General features: G+C 46.9%; 1 protein-coding gene across 4 annotated transcripts in view; it reads left to right on the top strand.

Annotated features, from left to right (window-relative positions):
• Positions 1–20,880, top strand: part of ppp1r12a (protein phosphatase 1, regulatory subunit 12A) — a 52,580-nt gene extending 31,700 nt beyond the window's left edge. Inside the window, exons 8-26 of one of the 4 annotated variants that reach the window (XM_086201840.1) lie at positions 103–260; positions 680–801; positions 2,933–3,157; positions 3,751–3,842; positions 4,107–4,223; positions 4,953–5,105; positions 6,444–6,617; positions 7,316–7,477; positions 8,927–9,017; positions 9,217–9,396; positions 9,509–9,683; positions 11,621–11,742; positions 11,885–11,950; positions 13,588–13,604; positions 13,693–13,813; positions 13,937–14,041; positions 14,132–14,179; positions 15,474–15,524; positions 19,077–20,880. In XM_086201840.1, the coding sequence (XP_086057966.1) occupies positions 103–260; positions 680–801; positions 2,933–3,157; positions 3,751–3,842; positions 4,107–4,223; positions 4,953–5,105; positions 6,444–6,617; positions 7,316–7,477; positions 8,927–9,017; positions 9,217–9,396; positions 9,509–9,683; positions 11,621–11,742; positions 11,885–11,950; positions 13,588–13,604; positions 13,693–13,813; positions 13,937–14,041; positions 14,132–14,179; positions 15,474–15,524; positions 19,077–19,163 (2,266 nt within the window). In that variant the 3' untranslated portion in view covers positions 19,164–20,880. The other 3 variants (XM_086201838.1, XM_086201841.1, XM_086201842.1) reach the window with 3 other exon arrangements.
• Positions 20,881–24,191: the final 3,311 nt, after the last annotated feature.

Below are 24,191 nucleotides of genomic sequence, written 5' to 3'. Positions count from 1 at the left end.
GTGGTGTAAAGTATTTATCTTGTATTGGGTGTTGCAGTTCAGTGGAGAACATAACACAATGTTGTATTTCTACACAAATGGTGTTATATTTATGTTCTCCAGCAAAGAAACACTGCTTCTGGAGCCAGAAAAGAGTGCTCCACGCATTGAGACCTTAGAACCTGAGAAGGTGGATGAAGAAGAGGAGGGAAAGAAGGACGAATCAAGCTGCTCCAGTGAAGAAGAGGAGGAAGAAGATTCAGAGTCGGAGACTGAAGCAGGTACTTTTGTGTGTCTTTTTTTCCCCCCCAAATTTGTTTTCCAACTTGTGTTGTATCACTAAATCAGGCCAAAACATTTTTCCATTTGCAGCTCGTACCTTCCACATCCTCATAAAACCACAGCAGACAGGAAGGTTGTGCGGTGTTACATAAGTCACTTTTACACAGATTCCATCATAACACCGTAAAAGAAATAAAAAAAAAGATTTAGACGTGTATTTAAAGAAGAGGCTGAACTACAAAATGAGGCGTTTCAGTCGCCGTGTGTTCAGTTGACTCTCTTTGGCATGGCCTTACTGCACGGAGACTCGTGCACCAAAAGCCTGCGCCACGCACCAAACAGGAAGAACCCTAACAATGTATAACACCTTTTCTTTCTTTCTTTCTTTCTTTCTTTTTTTTTTTTTTTACATCTTCAGATAAGAGCAAACCTTCAGCATCCGTGAGCAACAGCACAATGCCCGCCCCAGCCACAATCACCGTGTCATCTCCGACCAGCCCGACCAACCAGCTGACAAGTCCCACATCACCAGTAAAGAAGGTACAAGCAGGTGTCGGGCGTGACAGATCAGGACAGTAACCGCAGCACTAGTCCACTAGACATCAAGTGGTAACTCCACCTCCCCTGTTACAGGAAGCTCTGACACTTTTGAGACACGTTGGTGCCTCCTCATGTATACAGATCAATAAAATCCTCCCTCTATTTAGTTTTCCTCCCCCTTCAACACAAACCTAATTTCACAGCTGGCTGAAGATTCTCAAGGTTTACATAAATGCAGCTCTTACTCGAGGCCACCACGCAGCGTTGCTCTACAATGAGCCTAGAAAAGCTAACAAACGTCACGGAGGGCCTGAGAACAAGAATTACAACTAGTCGTTGCTGCTGTTTAACAAACACGCCGCGCAGGGGGAGTGATTGGTGGCCTCCTCCGTTAACAGCTTACTATAAGCTCAAGGTAGGACACCAGGAGGATCAAGGCTACAGAGGAGGTGAACTAGGTTGCTTCCTAGGAGGAAAACCAGGGCTTGTGTGTTTCCCCTCTTTTGGAGCTGCTGCCCTCTGCTGGATAAATGAGACTAAGCACATAACCTGACTGAGCCTTCCTCTCCAAGGGCATGCCTGCTTCATCCAGTCCACGGACTGTAACTGCTGGATCCCCCACTGCTTTGTGTGGCTTCAGTTGTAAAAGGAAACTGAAAATTCCAACTAAATTTGACCGAGCCTGCACTGAAACTTTGGTTACCATCCAAGACTCCCGAATGTGACGTCATGCAATCAGTGGCCACCTTCTGAGTTTCACGTCTTATTTTCCATTTCTTTTTCTTGCAATGATCTTGTTCCAATCCTTTAAATCCTAGCGACCACACATCACAATGCCTTCCGTCTAACAAGAGTGAGCATTAACCAGATCCAGTTTTGACACTACCAAATGTTTGCTGAATCTGTGTTGTCTTCCAAAAGCAATCATGGTAGCGCTCCTGGATTGGCAGTAAGCCGTGTGTGGTGTGACTAGGCTTTAAAAGATCTCTCCTTACCATAAAGTGTGTTTCTTTTGCTGCTGCTTCTGCTTCAGTCTTATTCTGGCTTTTTCTCTATCTCCCTGCCCTCCACCTCCCCCCTTCATCTCTGCGTCTGTCTTTCTCATCCCGGGCTCTTGTCTTGGTTGGCTTTAGTTTGATTGTATTACTCCCCTCATGCCTGTGGCGGAGCCAGGCTGTCCTGCATTGTGGCGTCAAGGCTTGCGCAAAACTGGCATTTCTCTTGTGCCCAAAAAACCCATGGTGAGGCATTGGTGTGCACCAGAGTTGTTCTCTCATCCTACATGCACCTGTGCACTGACAGTACTTAACACCCCTCTAACCCACCCGGCCTGGTCTGGGTGATGCTGGATGAACCTCCCTGTCACTGACTCTCACTCATCAATCTCACATCTTCTCATGAGTCATCTACAGATGCACTGTCCTCTTTGTGCTTCCGTGTCGGTGTGGCTTGTGTGTTTTTAAGTTGCCCGTCACCTTTTTGTCGTCATGTATGTCAGGATCCTAGTGTGAGACGACCTCAGCTACTTCGCTAGCTCCTTTTTAAAGTTTGTCTTCACCCAAAAGTGTCATTTGCCGTTAAGTTACACTCAGATAAATGTGGTGGTTAGAAATGTCAGCGATGTAGCTCGGAGATAATGGAGATCTACTCCAAATTCATTGTCCAGCATCATCCAAAATGTCTTCATCCAGCCGCGCGCTCAATAATCCTCAAAGGCTGTGATTGGAGCTAAAAACAACCCAGATGGAGCATTCAGAGCGCCAGCTAAAAGTGCTGTTTTGTTTTTAGCTCAAAGTGTGAGCTCAGGACGCCTCTTTGAGTATTTTTAAAAGCAAAATATGCTTTTTGGGTGAAGTCAGGCGAATCTTACAGCACTGGTTTGAATACAGATGGTAGACTTAGTCAGGTAGGGGTGTTTGTCTGTCCTCTGATCCTGGATGTGATTGGACCTCTTAACTGGCATGTCTCCCCTTTTAAAAATGTCATCGTTAATCCTAAAATGTTGCTTTAAAAAAGTGGATGAAACCTGTAGCTGATTGCTGTGTGACTCACCAAGATTACTAAAAATCCAAACTGCAAAATGGATGATGTCATGTACAAAACGTCTGCACCCCCCCGTCCTCCCTCTCAGGCCACTCAGCCTACTGGAAAGGTCTCAACTAAAGTGGAGGAGGAGAGGAAGGACGAATCCCCGGCATCGTGGCGTCTAGGTTTGAGAAAGACCGGCAGCTACGGGGCGCTAGCGGAGATAACGGCCACCAAGGAGGCTCAGAGGGAGAAGGACACGACGGGCGTGATGCGCTCAGCCTCGAGCCCCCGCCTGTCGTCCTCTCTGGACAACAAAGACAAAGAGAAGGTATTTAGTCACTGATGTTGTCGAAGGTGACAGTAGAAACCTTTGAGGAAGGAGTGATTATTAGTTGTTAATGACCTGTCGCCTTCTATTCATTTCCAGATAGAATGATCTGTGTTTTATTAGCTGTCAACAATGAGCGCATGTTTGAATATAAAGTTTTCTTTATTCAGAATGTATATTTATTGAACAAGTGGAGTGTGGATGTACAAAGACTGAAGGCACAAGATGAAGTAAAACGCTCAACATCCACGCGAGTGTCCAGAGATTTCGAGACATTCGAATCCCAAACCTGAAATGAGCTCAAGCTGTTCAAAAGCATTAGCTTATTAAGAGCTGGCAAGATCAAAACTAAAGTCTTCATTAATTCTCATTCTCTCCAGCTTGTTAGCTCTCACTGATATGTTAAATGAATGTGAAGTAATGTAATAAAGGGAGCGCGGTACACTGCTGTTGCCTGCGTGACTGGCAGACATGAGGACACGGTAGCAGCTCACCCACTGATTTGGACCAATTCTTCTTCTGTTAGTTTTTAATTGTACATAAAGCTGTAAGTTCTTGTTTGAGGGCTATCCTGTTTGTTCCTCTCTGTACAGGAAAAGGACAAAGGCACCCGACTTGCCTACGTGGCCCCCACCATCCCCAGGAGACTGGCCAGTACTTCAGACATTGACGAGAAGGAAAACAGGTGAAGCCTCGGAGCCAAGTGGCTCTGTGTACATGTGACAGCATGACCAGCTCCTGCTACCCACCACTGTGTGTCGCAGGCAAAAGAGTTAGAGTCCTGCATGTGTGTGTGGCCCCGGACAAACCGTTTATGTAGCGCGGCAATGATTTTGGTAGAAAAATGAGAGATTTCCCTTGTGGGATAGCTCCTCCCAACACCAGCGAGAGAGGTGCTCCGAGTGTTATGTCGGTATCTGGGGTGTGACGATAGCTTGTGGTTCCCCAGGGACTCTTCTTCTACTCTGATACGTAGTGGCTCCTACACCCGGCGACGCTGGGACGACGATCTGAAGAACAGTGAAGGAAGCACCTCGACCAATCGAACCCCCAGCTACCAGCGAAGGTTAGCCTCCGCTGCTCTACAACTCTCCTCCAGCCCTTGTCTGGTCATCAGATCTCTGCTCCACCCGATCTGATATTTTTATCCATAAGCTTTCATGCTACAAACTCTTTAGACAGCGTTGCTTTTTTTTTTTTTTTTCATTGATGAATTCTCCTTCAGTCCAGAGGTACGATGGAGGCAAGGCCTCACGCATCAAACGCCTCTCTCCCTCTGTGACGTGACAGCGCCTGTCCTGTCAGGTTGCTGTGCCTGTGAGTTCACATTACTCACATTTTAACGAGCCTCCTTACCTGTCTGACTCCTAAATAAAATCAATTCTCAGGGTTTTTCATGGCACAGGACCTAGACACGGACGTTTGTGGCGTTCGTCATCGGGAAACAAGTTCTGAGACGGTTTAGGAACCTGTCTGGCCATTCCAAAAAATTCTACTCTGAAAGATTCCTTCAGCAAGTTGATATCCGCAAAAAACCCCAAAAACAAACCAAAATCTTTCATTTACTTGTTTCAGATCATCCACACTTTGCTTTTAGCTCTCTGTCATTTCAACACACACATGACATGAATGCACCAATAGTGTGTCAAAGCTTGATAGTCAAATCTGTATATGTGTGTGTTCTTATGCTGTCTATATATATAGATATATATATATGTGTGTGTGTGTGTGTGTGTGCCTCCACCGCTAACATGCCTCTTTCACCCACCCACCCGCCCGCCTGCCGACACGCCAGCACGTCCCATACGCTAGCGCTAGGGCGGAGCGGCAGCACGCGGGACGTGCCAGCCAAGTCTTCGTCCACCTCCAGCTTGGACCCTAACACCTGTAATACTAAACCCTGGCAGCCACCCGCCTCCCACTACCAGTCATACAGCATTTACCGCAGGTACACCAGCCTCACCGGGGCACCACCCTCCCTACACCCACCTGTCCTCTGTGTCTTTGCTCTGCAGAATGAGAGCTCACCATTCGTTTGTGCCCCCCCCCCCCCCCCCCCCCATATATGTCAAATGTATCATGGAAAAGTTTTTTTCTTTTTTCTTTTACTTTAAGACCAAACCTGCCTGGTTCAGGTGAGCTAACCCTGTAGACCAGAGGACCTCTTGTTCTACTTGACTACTTGTGCCCATTTAGAAAGACAAAGATTATTACCTAATAATTTGGCCAGTTAATTATATTCCAGTCTGATATTCCGTGTCAAATGTATTAACCAAATGAGGTTCTTTAGAATTACATCGGCGTGTGCAGCAGGATCGTTTCCATTCTTCGCCACACCGCAGCCATACGATAACCAGCAAATTTGCCAAACTGAACGTCTCGGATTGATTATTCCTGTTCTTTCATCATATTTGAAGATGATTATTTTTACCTCGCTGAATAATCATCATTTGCTTTGGAAAAATGGAGCTTCAACAGTCCAGCTGCCCTCAAGGGCCAGACAGAGAAACGGTCCAGTAAAGGGTAAAACTCATGGCGTTTAGACTGAACATCCAGAAGCGTGTTCTCCCTCGTAGATGCAGGCATAGTCTGGACAGTGTGTCAGTACTCCAGCATTTCACCGCACTGATGACAAATTCTCTTAACCTTGTGTGATAAACAGTGAGTAGATGCATCACTTGTGTTTCCTTTCACCCTTTTTGGGGTCGCTTTTCCTCAGTCACAGATATCAGGATGTATCCTAGATGAGTTACCTTGTAATATATCAAGTATTGCAGAGTTTTATCTTGGGTTACTGTGTGATACCCACCGCTAATGTCGGGCGGAGCTTAATATTTTGGACTCGATCACACGATGGAATGGTTTTGACCCCTTTTGTTGACGATGCCATGCCCTCACTTCTGCCAGTCTCAGGTTGAACCCAAACACAGCATTTTTAGGCCGTAAAAGTAACTGATTAATATTAATAATGTGGACTCTGGTCAGTTTGGCTCCTGTTGTGGGAAAACTACAGAAGAAGAAGAAGAAGAAAGCCTCCTTGTGTGACACTTCAGACTGTAGGGAGTCGTGAAAATTAGATTTCACATTACAAGTTGCAGTAGCTTGTTGCGCAATCAGGAGAAAAGAGAGAGCAGACTTGTAAAGAACGAGGTGCCCCGATGTTGTAAAGAGTCCAGAAATGTTAGACTTCAACTCATCAGTTCCGCTCAAACCACCTTCCCGTTCACACATTCCTCACTGGAACCTGGTTTTGACCCGGGCCTTGTCTCCTATTACGTCCTCTCAGCGGCTCCTTTGGTAGACGACACGAGGACCTGAGCTCCTCGACCACCTCCTCCTCCTCTTCCTCCACAACCACCACCACCTCCTCATCTGTTACCTCGCCCACAGGCCACCGCGGCCTGCTCTCAAGTCTGGGCTCTTCCTCCACCCGCACTGGCTCCACCAGTCTCACCAGCAGGTACGACTCCCCCATCAGAGCCCTCAGGGACAGACGGCTTTAGCTTGTAGTCGTCTGCTACCGGCTGGATGGTCGTGGTATGTCCAGTTGACAGCAGGACATTTATAATGCAAAAGGGCCGATGGCTGTAATGTGCAAGATTGTTTGCGACGATTCTAACAAAGAGCTGGATTATCCTCTAGGACACAGACGTAGTACTTGAATCTGTTTGGAGGACACGTTTCAGTCACGTTTAAGTAATCTGCTCAAAACTTTGTCAGTCAGATTGATGCCTGGCAAACAAGCTCATGAAGTTGCTGAAAGAGAAGTTTGCACTTCAAACTGTATTTTTCGCTGCGCAGTTTGACGTAAAGCGAGCTAACGGCTGGCTGAAGTCAAACAGGACATAAAAATGTTCTCCTACCTGTTATGATGTCATTATGGTGAGAAATTCACCGTTCCATCTACCCCTGTCCTCGGTGTGCGTGCGTGCAACCCCACCGTCCTGAAGCCCCCCGCCGCCTCTCATGGGGCCTGGGCCAGAGAAGCGTGGAGTCTGGAGCGCTCGCACGAGTAAATCTAACAAGACTTGTGCTTGTATGCAGTGTGCACACGTGTGCACCGCCGAGCGTGAGCAGCCCGGAAATAATTGTGACCGTCAGCGCGTCTATGGATCTGTTGTTCTGGCTTTAGTTTAGTGAGGTGTTTGCTGTCCTCAGGTACTGGTCAGAGGAGAGTGCAGAGAGGGAAAAGGAAAAGGAGAGGGAGTCTGCAGCAGTTATCCCCACTATAAACACTGGCTCTACCACCACCACCACCACATCTACCACTACCACCACCGGCATATCTACCACCACTGGCACTGGCCCCGAGAGACGCAGGTACGATGCCTCCACACACCCATGTTCACACACAGGGACGCACACGTACCAGCGCTGTTGTCAAAAAGCAAAATGCATCGCAGGTCTTTCATTTTCAGCTTCTCCGCATTATCACACTGCCAAAACTGCTTCACAACGTAAGAACACTCAGTTTCAGCTCCTCAGTTTTATGTTTCAGAACACTGCCATGTTTCTCCACTCAAAGCAGCTCTAGAACACAACGAAAAACCAAAATTACAGCCTTGAGATTTGTCACCCTCGTGTTGTATTTTGTGATGGAATGATGAGTCATCTTTTGACGCTAAGAAGAAATTAGAATGTAAAAAAGTACTGGAGTCATTTGGTCCGTGTCGTAAACGTATTGAAGCTTACATTTAAGGCTGCACAGGCTTCAAGGTTTTGAGTCATGCAATCATGAACACAGGCTGGATTCTAGGAACTAAAGATGTGAAACTGTCACTCGCCGACTTGCTGAATACGTGTTGGAGTTTGTAGTTGATGTTTGTTTACTAGTGTGTTTATTTCTGTTCCTATTTCGGGTTTAGTGGAAAGTTAAAGCATCACATGGGGGGGGGGGGTTAAAGAATCATCTTCACTAACTTCTTTGAAAAAATGTTGTTTATTCATGAGCTTTCAGGGTCATTTCACTCAGATTGGTTCCAAATGTTTACTGAGAGCGTCTTGAAATCCCTGTCGGAAAATTCGGATGCATTTCCTCTGTTTGCGAACCGTGTGTGTGTGTGTGTGTGCGCGCGTGCGTGCATGGCGTGTGAGAGAGAGTGGTCCAGTTCTATACACTCATTGTAAGGAGGAAGAGTTTGTCCACCACACAAAGCGTGTGTGTGTGTTTGAGTGGGGTCGAGTGTGTCTTTCCCTGCTGCTGTGGTGAAATGAGCCACCTGTCCCGGTGGGAGTCGAGTGGGACGGTTTCTGCTGCTCAAGCTTCTCTCTCCTTATATGGAGGGTGGGGGGGCTTCTGCACACTGTCCTCTGGGCCACGACTCCACAAGTCCAGAATGAGTTCACGCTTCTGTGTCCTACAGAGGGGAGAAACAAGTAGAAGAGCTCAAGGAAAACACAAACCTTTAGAAGTGAGTCGTTGGCTGATGCTGGTTGTCTCCTGGATCCAGTGATAAGACAGCTGGTAAAATGACGGTGAAGGAATTCTAAAGGGTTCAAATGTGCTCTGCTGTGTTTGTTGAAAGTTGATTATATGCAGGGGTGCACATAAGTTGCGGACCACTTATTGTGCACCCCTGATTATATGACTAAATATTTTAGATGAAATGCTGCGGTGCTGCAGAGACCTTCTGCCTGTCCATCCTAAACCAAAGCCTCCAAAAACATCTTTGCTCATGACAGAGCCACGGAAAAATCACACCGTCATTCTCAGGTCTTTGAATGAAAATGAGACGTTGATGAGTGTGTGGGTGTATGGGTGTTTTTCAGGTCCTACCTGACACCTGTGAGAGACGAGGAGTCAGAGTCCCAGAGGAAAGCTCGCTCCAGACAGGCCCGACAGTCGAGGAGGTCCACCCAGGTACGGTGACCTGATCTCCTCTTATTATTCTGAAGAGAGTTGAGAACCACTTCTGAATTCGGTTCAGTACTGACCTTCTTTCAAATTACTTCTTAAGATAAGAAAATGGAAGCCTGTTCACTGCGCATTTACCGTTACCAGTTAGTGTGGATGGCATTTCTGAAACCACAAATGAAAAAGTATTTCTCTCCTCTTGAAGGGCGTGACCCTGACTGACCTGCAAGAGGCTGAAAAAACCATCGGCAGGAGTCGTACCCCAAAGACCCGGGAGGAAGAGAAGGAGGAGAGGGAGAAGCAGGACAAGGAGAAGCAGGAGGAGAAGAGGGAGACAGAAACCAAGGAGGACGAGTATCGACCAAAGTACCGCAGCTTCGAAGAGGTACGCTTCTCCTCCGGCGACTCGTTCTGTTAAATGCCACAAAAATTTCATCTTAAATCTTGAATGACATTTTCCCTCTGGGACCGCCCCCCACCCCCTCTTTTTCTTTCAGCGCTACCGGCCGACCTCCTCCTCCTCCACCTCCACCATTTCCACAGTCAGCACGGCCCCCACCCCGTCCTACTCTAGCACCACATTGTCCTCCAGTTCCAGTTCCCTCAACAGGCCCAGCAGTCTGACGGGGATCACCTCCTCCTATAGCCGCTCCTCCAGAGACACAGAAAAAGGTCAGAAGATTGTCTTTTGTCCCAAATATCACTCAACGAAAGACAACTTGACTGATTGGAGTGGTACAGCAGTACATCCGGCTGTAAAATGTCTTCTGAAAAGTGTCCTTTCAGTATCGGTCGCCTCTGTTTGGAAGAGATCCGTTGGTCTCTCCTGAAAAAGAGGAGGGGATACGGCTGCTGCTGTTGTTCTACCACTGTTTATGTACGAGCACCTGTTAACCTGGGTGGTGGCGAGGTGAGCGCCAGCCAACGTGTTGGAGCGTGGCGAGTGGAGAGCTGACAGCAGGCCACATTGCTGAATCATCCCGAAATACGACACCAGATGTCCCTGCAGTGGTTGAACCTGAGATTCCTAAGTCAGCTAGCACTTCCTGCTTGCAGAGATGGCTCACTTGCCTCACCGCTCAACGAAGCCTTGTGTTTTTGCCAGTTTGCTGGGTCGATCACTGGATGTTTCTTCTCGTTCACTGAGTTCAGAAGTGGAGCTGTGTGACCAGAGAACAATCACACGGTGTCCATCGTGTAAAGCTGCTTTTTGTCGACCGTTTTAGGTGGAAGGATTTAATCTGTTGAACACTCAAGTCTGAGTCGATGCTTCAAGTTCCCCCTGCATTTGATCTCCCGCCATTTCTGGTTGTTGGAATTAATCCAACAGCATGTCAGACGTTGACGTTGCTTTATGTAGTCCTGACAGCATCAAGCTAACCCTGGCAGATGTGCTGAAGTGATTACTCATAATACGGCCTGGAGGGGGTTGAGGCTGCGTCTGACACACCTGGACGGCAGAAAAGTGTGTAGAAGAATGTAATGCCCTTCCTCGTGTTCAGTCAGGAACGCTGATCATTACAGACACGTTAGTATGTTCAGCCCAAAGTCTTGATGTCACGTTGATGACTGAAGTATGTGGGATACTGACTGGCAGCTGATGCCGGCATCTGTCTGCACAGGTTCACATGGGCAACGTGCCACAGGGCGGCTGGGGCTACGGCGACAGAGAGGGATTGTGTTGCCTCTAAAATGAAGCAGCTTCCACTCGTAACGAATAAATCCGTGAAGCGTCCCTGGGAAATAGAAGGCAGCTTTAGTCCGTTCAACTGACGGAAACACTGACTGCTTTGTTCCCCTCGCCAGCAAAGCCGCCTTCTCTCTGAACTCCCGCCAAGTCCAGTTGTTGTCCTGATTGCTGAGTCGAACCTGAACATTTCAATTTTTCAGTTTGAACTCTGTCGGGGTTACTCAGTCGGCTCTTACACACTCTAGATGTCTGCGGATAAAGAGACGTATTGTGTGTGTGTCAGTGAAATACGGGACAGAGGTCAAGAGCAAATAATTTAGAGATGAGCTGAAGTAGCAAATGTTATCGTTACACACTAGAGCTGTCGACATGAGTCATGAAAGATGCTCCAACGTTCCCTCGCAATAAACACACAAGTTGGAAAACATTCAGAAAGCTGTTTTTGCACATCATGACGACAAAAAAGAAACGCAGAGACAGAATCTTTGATTCGCGGATTCAGAGCTCATTCTGCCCGTGTAAACAATCGAAGGTGGGTTTTTTCACATTTTAATTTTATCTTTAGATTTTAAATATTCAGTGATAACCCTATTACATTAGGCTGCCTTCCCCAGTTGTTTTGCTCCAAATCCAATCTTTTGTGCGCCCAGCAAACATGAGGCACTCGACTCTTGATTCTCTGCTCCATTTTTAGTTCGTTGCAGCCCCGACAAACACTTCAACTTTGTTGAATTCATAATTGGCAAGACTGCTGGGGGTCTGGATGTAACGGGTGGCCCGGTGAGGCATTCTGCAAAGATTCCATCTGAGGAGTTGGAGGGTTTCCTCTCGTATATATGATCCTCCTGTCTGTGTGTGTAAGTGTCACGGCAGCGTCACAGTACAAATGTTTAACGTTCCTCTTCTTCCTGACGGACAGAAACGGACAAAAAGGAGGAGGAGAAGGAAGGAGACGACAAGTCTCAGCCTCGCTCCATACGGGATCGCAGGCGGCCCCGCGAGAAGAGACGCTCCACCGGGGTCTCCTTCTGGACCCAAGATGTAAGCCATGCCCCGTCGGTGATTGATGGGTTTTTAATTCCCGGGTCTTCAGGAGGGGCAGACGCTCCTCAAACTTGTTCCTCTTTGATCATTGAGCTTGAGCCAGAAACTGCTTGTAACTCTCATCTGCTTTTATTTCCAGGGTGATGAAAATGACCCGGACCAGCAATCGGACTCGGAGGAGGGCAGCACCAAGGGAGAGCTGCAGGTAGGTACCTCAACACACACACACACACACACACACACACACACACACACACACACACACAGGATAGAAAGGTGGTGGAACTGATTTTCAAATGAAAGAATCAAGCCAGCCTGTTTTCAAATGGTGTGACATCCGTTTGATTTCTGCCCTCCTGTTCCATCCTCGGCTCTCCTCTCAGAGCTGAGGCCAGGCGAGTCCACCCGCCTGTGATATTCGCTCGTCGGGCCCCGTAGAGCTCTGATTTCCTCCCCTCCCACTTATCTTTCTCTCCCACCGTCTGCAGCCTTTGAATTTTTATTGTTCCCGTCATCCTGTGATTGTCTGGTTGCTAAGGTTACCTCGCCGACCAAAAGCAGTCCTAGATCCGTGGATTTTTTAAAACATGCGGACACATGAAGGAAAGGAAACCTGGTTCAGGGAGTTCAGGGTGTGATGGTAAAACATTTGATGAGGAAGAACACACGGTGCATGCTTGGGGTTTTGTGAGGGTTTTTTTCCCCTCTGGTCAGTGATTGTCCATGAGAATGTCAAGGTTTTACATGTTTCAGCCACAGGGATGGTGACGGACAATCATCCTGCTTCGTGGTGAACTTCCTGTTTACTTCAGCTGTCTGTGCTCCATGTTGCGCTGCGACCATTCAATCAAGAAAGGCCCATCACTCGCTAGGAGAGGTGGAGCAACTTTACAGCCCCCAAACAGGAAGCAGGCGATCATCTTCAGGTCTCTCAAGAAGCCCAGATATTCCAAATATTTCCTTTTGACGCAGGTGCTTGAGGAAATATTTCTCTTCATGAGTGTGAAAGGCTGAAATATTCAACCTGACTGAGGAATGTGGGAGCAGCAGTCACAAGAGCAGGATGTCCTCTAGAGGGCAGTAATGGGCTCTTCCATAAACAGGAGTCCCAGCATGTTCCCTGTCATGGTTCTAGAGAGTGAGGTGGAAATGTGCCCCTGCAGATTTCCCAGGAAGTCTATTCTGGGTCTCATTCACACATGAACTGTTGTAGGGGGAAAATGCTGGACTGTTTCTGGTAAAAGCTGGCCGAGGGTTCAAAGCAAACACACACACAGACACACAAAATGCATTGCAGAACTAAAACAAAATCTTTAGGGCTCCTCATTGATTTTGGGCCGTGACGTACAGAAGTCATGGAGCTGTAACTGCGATGTGGAAAACCTCAGAACATCCCTCAAAATGTGCTGCTGCATGTGGCGTTTGCGGTGAAACACAGACCCCATCATCTCCCTCGTCGGGCATCCTAAGATGACTCAGTTCTGGCCATAAAGGCTTCCTGTCTTGGTGTGTAGGGTCGTCTTATCAACATCCTCTTATTGTAGAATATCTCTTTAAGTTTGCCCCGCCCCCTGACCTCTGCTTCTGACGTCTGGGCTCATTCTCCGGGTCGCTGTCGAAGCACGACAGGCCTGCAGGCACCTGTCGGCACAATAGCTGCCCAGGAAGGATGGTGTGTGTGAAGGTCACTGCCGGGACCTACAGAGGCTGCATGAGAACTGATGCTTTTATTTTTCATCCATCGGTTTATTTGTTCTTTGACGAATTTCAGTTTTATCTGAATGTGAGGTGATTATAAAGTGCCTATGAACTGTAACATCTTATCTTTTTGCTCTCTTCCAGAGTGACCGATTGTCCAGGTATGTTTCCCACCTTCACGCCTTCTTTATTAGCCTTCGTTGGCGTCACCGATCAGTCTGACTTTGATATCTGCCGTCCCTGCTGTAGGAACGAGAGCAGCACTTCTTCCCTAGATCGCAACGACAGTCTTTTGAGCCGTAGCTACGGTGAGAGTCGGAGGCCGTACTCCAGCCGACTGGACAGAGACGACACCACTGATTATAAGAAGGTAAATACTGGTGATAGCACAGCTTTGGTTGTGGCGTGTAGTACAACGCTGACGTTCCAGGAAGTAGAAACCCGTGTCCTCAGCGAGGTCGTTCCGCTCGTTGACCGACGTGTCTCTCTGCAGCTCTATGAGCAGATCCTAGCTGAGAATGAGAAGTTGAAGGCCCAGTTACGTGACACCGACCTGGAGCTGGCAGACTTGAAGCTACAACTAGAGAAGGCCACGCAGGTAAAGATGAGCTCGCTCACGCCGCTTCATCGCGCCCATGCACAAGTTGATCCGGAGGAGTTGTAACGTGCTCTTTCTCCTCTGTTGCAGAGGCAGGAACGCTACGCCGACCGGTCACAGCTTGAGATGGAGAAAAGGGTAACGACAGAATTGGTTTAATCCCCTTCTATCAGGAATAGTCCTGCTTTAATGACTCTGTTTTTCTCAAGTTAAAACTCAGAGAGCCCTGGAGGGACCGTGGAGAGAGAGAGAGAGAGATTTTGTGGCCATGAGGTAGACATTGTTCCCACGAGGTAGACATTGTTCCCACGAGGTAGACATTGTTCCCACGAGGTAGACATTGTTGTGAGAACAACTTGCATCTCCTGATTACAAATACATCAAAACGGGGGAGCAACTGGTAAAATCCTGCGATTCTGTGTTGTAGCCACAAATGACTTAAAACGTGGGAGCAACTTCTGTCTTGTGGCTCTTCATCATATATTTCTCTCTCTGCCAGAGTCACTCAGGGTCTGAGTAAATGTAGTTCTGATGACATCAGTGTAACGCATCGCTGGGTTTATGTCTCAAGGTAACAAGCAGGCCCCAATATCATCTGGGTGGTATGATCTAAACCTCAGTTCTCAGTGTACTCTCTGCTGCTGGCTGTCGTCTCACACGTGCCATGTTAGCTGGAGTCCCAGTCGTTTTCTCCCTCCTCGCCACCCAGAACACCGCCACCTTCTCTTGCACCTTTGTTTTTGAACCTCAGCAGCAGCGTGTGGTCACCACCTCTCAAGACTTGATTCATACGTGTATTTGTGTGTGTTTACAAATGTGTGCAGGGGAGTTGAGCAGCTGTAGATACTTAAAAGTACCTGTGCATGTGTGTGTGTGTGTGTGTGTGTGTGTGTTTTCATGCTTTTTAGTCACTCATTCAGGAGTCATGCTGGCGTCTTTAGCTGCAGCTGTGTAGCCATGACACCATCACCTCTGGATTTATCAACTCCATCTTTCATTTCTAGGTCCATGCCGTAATCTCGGCCGCATTTAGGTCATCGTCCTTTTGTCATTTATACTTACAATCTTCCATAGACCACAAGGATGTCTTCTTTTGTTTATCACAAAAAAGACATTGGGAGTCATGACATTAACCACCACGGCGTGTAAAACGTCCCCGTCTCACAGCTCATTCCTGCCTCTGGACGCCTCCATCAGTTCTCTCTCATCACCGATCACCTGGATGTGAAGCGGCTGTTGCTCGTAGACGCCTCACCACGTTCTCGCGTGTTCAAGTGTGTGCTGTCACTACACCTGCACCATCTTCCACAACTTAACCTTGACTCAGAGTGTGCAGAGGCTTCACCTTTGTGTGTTTTTTGGGAAATGTTGCTGCGACATTGAAGGGGGGGGGGGGGTTCCTGTTGTTGACCCTCTGTTCTCTGTCCCACAGGAAAGAAGAGCTCTAGAAAGGAAGATATCTGAGATGGAGGAGGAACTCAAGGTACTGACACCTGCACGACATTTTCTCTCTGATTCAAGATGTCGTTAAGAGTCGGTTTAGTCGAGTTTACGAGAGTTCTTTGAGATGTTTGCTCTTCAGAGCCACACAAGAAGACATATTCCCGTCTCTCCTCCATGCTGCATTAGAGAGCTGGGACCGCTACTTAGCTTAGCGCAATGAATGGGTGTGAATGGGAAGTGTTAGCATACCAAAAGCCACATGGATTAGCCTCGTGATTTTGATTTGTCGAGAAGTAATCCTCCGAAATCCTTTAGGGAATCGGCCTCCATGAATAGCAGCAGTCGCTCAGTGTTTCTTCTTTGTCGGTGGTTGTCTGATGGAGTGTTTGAGGTTCTGATTGAAATCATTGCGCCAGGGAAAGTAGTTCCACCCATGTTTGAGATTCTAAAATGTCCTTTCATTTTACTTTTTATATCAGTGTTCTGGATCAATGCAGGCTAAGCCTGTAATGGATAAAAGTGTGTTTAATGACTTTTGACTGAGGTATGCTAACACTTCCCATCCACTATCATTTATTGTGCTAAGCTAACTGGCAGTTTTTGGGAGTCTTGTCCCCCTATTGTACTAACACAGGAGGGACGGGGATCTATCATCTTGTCTGGCTCTGGGGAGGCTGAATTAAAAAGAAAAAGGGGGAAGAAAGGAAAGTAGTTGTTTATTTATTTATTTAACAACTTGATGTGCTCCTTTTATTAAAAGGAACACATTCCAAATCAGTTCCAACACCAAAAACAACAAATCCAGGATCTGCTGGTTGGGACGCGTCTACAATCTGTGAACAGTGAACATCAGGTGTGGATCTGTGACTTATAATGTATCCCCTCACAAGGGGGCGACGGAGAGCTGTTGGTTTCACTTAAACAGACATCCATCTTTATTACACCGTCTACGAGCGCCTCCTCTATTCAGGACAAGTTTGCTCAGCTGTTCTGATCTCTGCAAACACGACATTTAAGCTCATTTCTCGGGAGCGGTTCTGTTGTCAGCTGGTTGAGGATGTGGTGGAGACCCGAGCCCGTGAACATGAAGTTCCTCCTGTGGCTGTGATAACAACTTGTGTTTATCTGTAGGTGGTAGGCAGCTGCCGATCTTATCAGGTTCCGTCTGCAAGCGTCAGGCGGAGCCACGAAGCTCTGAAGTCTTTCCTTCGGTGTCCAAAAATCTGTCCCCATTTTCTAACAATCTTCCTTTTCTGTTTTCCCTTTTTCCTTCTCTCGCTCCCCCTTCTCTCTTTTAATTTGATCTTGTCTTGTCTCTCATTAACTCTCTCTCTTTCTCTCTCTCTCTCTCTCTCTCTAATTCTGTTTGTTTTCTTCTCCTGCCATTCTGTCCCACTCCCTCCCTCTCTGTTGGATGTCGTCCCCCCCCACCCCACCCCCCTTGCAGAACCTCCCCCAGGTAAAGCAGGTTCAGGCCCTGCGGCAGGTTAAGGAGCGGCTGCAGGCTGAGAACCGGGCGCTGGCCCGCGTGGTGGCAAAGCTCTCGCAGTCTGCCGCCTGCAGCCAGCTGCCCAGCGTCGACCTCTAAGCCACGTCCGTCTGTCCGCCACCGCCACCACCACCACCATCCTCCTCCTCCTCCTCTTCTTCTTCCTCATCCCCCACACCCTCCCCCTTCTTCCCAGCCCCATTCTTCTCATGCTCCATTCGTGCTCTGCCCCGCTCACATGGACAGGCAGGTGTCCAGCCGCCCAACCATCTCTGGTGTTGTAGACCCCCTCTGCCTCCCCTCAGCTTTTGGTTCTAGACTGGGGAGGGTGTTTTTTTTTGTTTTTGTTTTTTTAAAATATTTTTTTTAGATTTTCACAACAGGACACTCTCCTTTTGCAGCACACAACTCCTCACCACACCTGTCAGTGTTAAAACATCTTAAAAAAAGGATTGGCGTTTGGCTCCTGGAAGGCCCCCCCTCCTGGAGTACTGGGAAGGATAGTGTCCTCTCGAGTTGTGACGCTTCCGTCAGGGAGTTCCGTTTGGTTTGGCTTCTTTGCATGAAGTGGCTTCCTCCTTTGGCTCCTACTTTGTTGCCCCAAAACTTCAGATTTGACCCCCCCCCACCCCCACCCCCTTCTGAATTTACGATGACAGATGACATCAACCGTGTACTGACAGGTTCAGTTAGTATCTGGTTTAGTCTTCCATCTTTCTCACCAGAACATCAGTTGATTGTCATCTGTAGTCTGTTTTTTTTTGTGTTTTTTTAAAGGGGACTGAAAGGTTTTAAAGATTCTCAGCGTTGCATGTCAGAAGAGAACCTTTGAAAACTGTTGAATGTGTTCGACTTGAAGTTTTCATGATTTCTTTTACAGTGCACTTACCTGTCCACATCTGGCAGCGTCCCACTGCGAAAAGTCCAAATCTTGATTTCTAGGTAAAGCGTCAGATCAGATTCGAAGTCGTGCGAATGGCGTTCCTGGTCCAGGAAAATCTGCAAGAAAATGACACGCAGCTTCTTTTTTTTTTTTTTTTACTACAAGCATAAAACAGCTTGGAGCAAACTGTTGTTTTCTGTGCTCAAGAAGTATGAAGTCGTTTTCTTCTTGAAGTTGGTTTTTATTCTCGTGTTCACACTGACCTTTTTCAGAAGTGAAACTCTGTAGCTCGCCGTGAGACAAAAATACCGCTACCATTTTTTTTTTTTAATTTGGGAAGTAAGAAATTTTGTTTTATGACTTCAGTTCTGAACTCTCGGGCAAATATCAAACTGATATTTAGATATCCACCAGGAAATGTGCTAGTTTATGCCAGATGACATGTCAGCAAAGTTTCTGACAGATTTCATCCAGTAAAGTTCGATAGATTTGCTCAGAAATTGTGGAATATTTCATGAGCTAGCAGTTCCTGAAAGGAACACGACAGCTGCTTGGGTAGTTTGCCATCCTCCCGATAGCCGTACAAGGAGATGGAAACCTTCCTCTCCTCTGTGCTGCCTCAGGGAGCCGAGACCCACGGACCGCTAGTTAGCTTAGCACAATGAATGGTAGAGGATGGTAAGTGTTAGCGTACCTCCATCGGAAACCTGATTGTGAAAGCGCAGCGTTCCGTAAATTTCATTCATTTCAGAATGAATGCCTTTCACAACCGTAGCTACATCGACGCAGGCAAAGTGCACTTGACGCATGCTAACGTTTACCATCCACTTCCATTCACTGTGCTAAGCTACCTAGCAGTCAGGTGGACACAAGGTTGGAGCGTTCCTCTCACAGTAACTGGGGAGCATCACTAGAGAGCGACGGCGGGTTGGGTTCCCCGTGGAGGTGCGGCTGCGGCGGAGCAGACGCCAGGGTTCTGCATGGCTTTGTCAGGATCTTTGGCCTGCGGTGTGACGCTTCTGTCTTTGGGAGTTTTTTATTGTTATTATTATTCTTGTTAAAAATGGTCAAACATGAGAGATGCTGTGTGACTCCAACAATTGCTGCAATTAACAGTTTGTAGGAGCCGGCGTGACCGGTTCTGACGGCGCGGCGTCTGTCCAGACTTGTCTAAGCCTTCTCTCCCCCCCCTTCCCTCGTTTCCTTCTCTTCCCTTTCAGATGCTCCCAGACTTGAAGGCAGACAACCAGAGACTAAAGGACGAGAACGGAGCACTCATTCGAGTCATTAGCAAGCTTTCCAAGTAGAACACCCCCCACCCCTCCCTCCACCCCCCGCCCCGCCCTGTTTTCTGCACCCCCCCTCCTCTAGTCCCCCATGGCAGTGACTAATGGAATTGCACACTTAGATATTAATTGCAAGAGACATCAGAGACTCCTTCTTCTTTTCGCCCCTCCTCCTGACTTCTATATCTCCCTTTGCTCCATCACCACCACCACCACCGCAGCGTCCACCCATCACCGCCACCGCCGCCGCCACCTCCTCCTCCTCCACTATAATCCACTTGTGGCTGCTGTCCTGATAGAACCACTGAGTTTACAGAGCGAAAAGGGTTTGATCAGCATGTAAAAGTGGGCGGGGAAGCCTGAAAACTATTTAACCAATAAGCCTTAGTTGTACATAAAAGAGAAAAGAAAAAAAAGCTCTCTCTCGGCTCTCACTGAAGAAAAGTTATTATCCGACACCTGATTTTATTTGTGCCACAACTTCTTTTCTTTTTTATTTTCATTTTTTTTGTTTCCTCTTGTGTAAGTGTGCTGTGCAGTTTCTTCATCCCCCCCCCACACACACCCTCTTTCCCCTCCCCTTAAAATGCCACCATATTGTGGCCACGCCCCCTCTCTCTCTCTTTCTTTTTTTTTTTACACACACACATCACCAGTGCACCCATTTTTTTTCTCCCCCTCCCTCCTGTCTTCCTCAAAGTGAGGAGGAACAAAAACAAAAACAAAAACAAGCGACCCGAGAGGCGGACCTGGTGGAATTTAAGCTTTCACTGTATGTGCAATATGCATTTTTTTAATGCTTTAATGATGAGTCCATCACACGTAGGATTTTTTTTTTTCCACTCTTCCACCCGCTTCCATCGCTCACTTTCCTCCCTTCATTTTTTTTTTTTTTTTTTTTTGTAGTTTAGTCAGTTTATACTCTGTATTTCTCACGTTGTTTTAGCAGGTACTGAGTGATGCTGTATATACCTGTATGTATTTGTTTGAGACCAGCACATGGCATGCATTTATGGTTCCCGTCTGTTACTATTAAAAGTATACAAATTCCAGAGGACAACAAAGGTGTGTTTTAATTATTTTATAGTCATTCAAATACAGTAGAGCCTCCTCTTGTATGGGATGCTTGGCAGTGTTCAGTGCTTCTTCTTCTTCTCCTCTCTCCCCCCCCCCTCCAAGTTAAAAATCAGTGTTCACATAATTGTGGGTTTTTTTGTTTTTTTTTTAAAGACAAAAAAAATCATCGCTTCACCACATTTCACCGTAATCTCGGACGATCGCTGTTATTTTTATTTTTTTTTACAACTTTAAAAAAAAAAGAAGAAGAAGTAAAAGCTGTAGTATTCTAGCCGAGGAGTTGTCGCTGGAGAATATCGTAGGTGTGGCGAACCCGCGTCTGCGTGTGCACTGTCAGATGCCATGTGAGGGGTCTTGATGTCAGGTTCAAGCAAACCGCCACCATCCAACACTCATCGCACAACATTTTATGCATTTCAGTGGCCTTTTAAGGATATTTTAGTCAAAGAAGAAGAAGAGAAGTCACTGCAGATAGACTGATGACCATTTACTCTGGTTTAGAGGTTTTTTGTTGTTGTTGTTGTTGTTGTTTTTTTCTTTATTTTTTTTTTTTCTTCCCGTCATCTTGTAAAATAGGTGTGTGGCTTAATACATGCAAGCTGTGCTGTGACTACCAACCACTGAAGAGTTCATTAAAAATAAACTTGTACATTGTAAAGTTCCCATGTCTGATTATTATTATTATTATTATTATTATTATTATTATTATTATTATTATTTTTACTCACTGGAAGAGGACGGGCACAGTCGAGCAGCTCACCTACAGAATAAAGATCAAAGATAAAGAAGAGGCTGAGGGGTTCGTCCGAGGCTGTGGATTTTCACTCTGATCAGGGCGTTTCAGCTCGTTTAAAGACGATCAAAGTGGTTGTAATTCTGTTTGAACCAAGTCTCAGGTGGGTCTTTCCTGGTTCAGGTAGTCAAAATAACCCCCAGCATTTGTCCCTGTAAAGATTGATGTTTTTATATATACATATATATATATAAATATATTTTATATATATATATATTTTATGTCAAACCTTAAAATCAGGTGTGTTTCAGCTCAAGGTGTGAACGACAAACCCGACGAGTTCTTCTGTTCCTCCTCTTCCCTCTCGGAAGCTCATGAGGTGAAGTGAGAACGGTTCTGAGATTAAAAGCAACAACAACCAAAAAAAAAAAAAAGAAAAAAAAGAATCAATAAACCAGCAGCTCAGATATCGACGGTAATCCTGCACGCCGTCAGTCAGATGCTCCTCCCACCTCCTGACTGTAATTAAGAGGTTGATTGTGACTGGAATAAACAAATGTCCCGCTTATTCAATCACGCAAAGCCACTTATTTGATGGCCCAGCTGACAGTATCGGCGTCTTTGTTTCTTGAGGTAAAAGGAACTCCTAAAACTGTTAGCGCACAACGCAGCCTGATGCTAGTCGACAAATATCGGTCGATGCGGTGCACCGGTCCACCCTGGCACCGCCGAGGCCGATAACCCTCCCAGCAGCGACTCCTCGCCTGTGTGTCGCGTCTGCCTGGGACGACTTGGGGAAACAGGTCACGGCGGCGTGAGCTCGTCATCCACTCGCCCGGTATCTTTTTTTAGTCATCAAATAAAAGTGCTAGGACGAGATTCGCAGTAATCGTGTCACAGCCTGGGGGGGGGGGGGGGGTGCGTTTATAGAATAAATCAGAGTCTGATAAGATTGGTTTATTTCCATTCGGGAAGAAAAATGAGTGGAATGTTCAATGGGATTTGGTTTAAAAGAGCAGAGCCGTGTTTGGGTTGGCACAGAAGCGGCGGCAACCCTTGTGCCCCTCGTTCTCGCTCTGCGGCAGACAGAAATATGCTAAATATGCAGGCGTGTGACCTGAGTCCGCGGACCCGGCTTCATTCTTAGGAGAGGTGCCTCACTGCCACCTATCCTTTCTCCTTATCTGCCATGCGGTGGGTTGATAATGGCTGCAGCTCCCAAACCGGCAAGGAAAAAAGAAAAAAAAAGAAACAGTGAAATTGCATGTTTTTTATTTTAATGTTGGAGAAAAAAAAAATCAGTGCTAAACTTGCCTGAAAGTCAAGGTGCCTTTGAGAGCGAGCTGTTTCGAACGCCGTGGCGTGAAACGAGCTCTCCAGCTGTGAGCACCGACGGGTGACCTGGTGAGGTCGTGTGGGATTAACATGAGGTGGGGGTCACAGTAACGCAGCTTCCTGGTGATTCGATGAAATCGAATCTTCTCTGGAGGTGAGAGCGTGAAGGCCCAGTCGTTTCCTCACAGCTGGATCTTCACTACGTCTTTGCTTCAGCGATGAGACAAACCCTCAAGCCTCATGTTGTGGGATGTGGCGCGTGTATTCAGTCACACACGGTTACGCCGAGGAACATTCTTCTCTCACGCCATCGTGAACTGCCGAGGAATATTCCTGTCGCTCGTCTATTGTCGGCGTCCGTGTTGTCTTCCGTGTGATGGGAGCTGCTCGGGTGAGTCATGGAAGCGCCTGGGGGGGAGGGGGGAGCCCGTCTGTGGGAGCTGCGTGGGTTGAGCCCGGTCGTCCGCAAACACACCTCTGCAGAAATGCACGGCTGTCAAAGAAGAATTGAAGGCCGACGTCAGAGGTCACGTGAAGGTCACGCGAACACAAATAAGGCTGTGGAAATGACGTTTTCTTTGGTGTCACTCGGAAAACAACACGATGTTGTTTACATCCATGTATCCAAGCTGGTTTCATGATCAAACTGTCATTTTTTTAACGTGAATATTCAGTCTTATCAAATCAAACGGAATATAAATGGACACAAAATCCATCCATCCATTTTCTACCTCCTATCCTGTTAAGGGTGGTGGGGGTGGAGCCTATCCCAGCACCCTTCAGGTGAGAGGCAGGGTTCACCCTGGACAGGTCACCAGTCCATGGCAGGGCCAACACATAGAGACAGACAACCATTGGCTCTCCCAGTCAAGCCTACGGTCAATTTAGAGTCTGGATTAACCTGGTCCCCTCTTGATGTCTTTGGACTGTGGGAGGAAGCCGGAGTACCAGAGAGAACCCACACAGGAACAGGGAGAACATGGAGACTCACACAGAAAGACCCTGTTCTCCAGCCGGGGTTTGAACCTCGAACCTTGAAGCTGTGAGGCGAAAGCGCTGGCCCCTGCACCACCGTGCCGCCCCGCATAAAAATCCAGAAACCCAGTTAATCCAGCGATATATCAGTGTGGCCGATAGTGGGATACTGTAGATGTTGTGTGATATAAGCTAAACAGAACATAACTCAGAAACAGATACTCATCGCCCCCCCCCCCCCCCCCCACATCGGTACCAGTATCATCCCCTAAAACGCAGGCTGTAGTTATGATAGCACCTGACTTGTTACTGTTCAGCGCATCGTTTTGGATTATTAATCCTGTTTGATAACTACATTTGAGTTATTACTGCTAAAATACAACACACATAGATTTCAGATGACGATACTCCGATATCAGAATTGTTATACTTCCCGATATCGGTATCGGCTCCCGTTGAATTGACCTCGTTTTGTTGGACAAAGCTGAGTGAAGCTGTAGTACATACAAAGTAGTAGTGAGAGGTAAAAAAAAACAAACAGAACCTGTTCGGAATAAATGCACATGTAAAAATATAAACACTTTAAATACTCAGTGCGTATTATTACTGCGCGGTTATCTAAAGTGCATGAAGTGAGCGATTCTTCAACTGCAGGCTCTTAAAAAGTCTACAAAGATACTTTCCATTGCGGAAATGTTAAAATTTTGCTTTATAAAGGACTTTTGTGAAAAGGATATATGAAGTATTATCAAATAACCACAGATTGCTGTAGTTTTTTTCCCATCTAATATGTGAAATAAGTACCTTCTACTGCCGAGTATATATTCAAGAGCCCATAAATCACCTCACCACAACTGCTGTATTCCCCGTGGAGCTGTTACGGTTCACTTTGCGTCCATCTTTTGTTTCGGGTGGAATCGGAAGCGTTC

Source organism: Aulostomus chinensis, chromosome 4 (assembly GCF_037954235.1).
Source record: "Aulostomus chinensis isolate RoL2024-O1b breed Wild chromosome 4, RoL_Achi_v1.0, whole genome shotgun sequence".
Lineage (NCBI taxonomy): Eukaryota > Metazoa > Chordata > Actinopteri > Syngnathiformes > Aulostomidae > Aulostomus > Aulostomus chinensis.
Note: the sequence above shows the minus strand (reverse complement) of the source record. Positions and strands in the feature narration are given on the sequence as shown.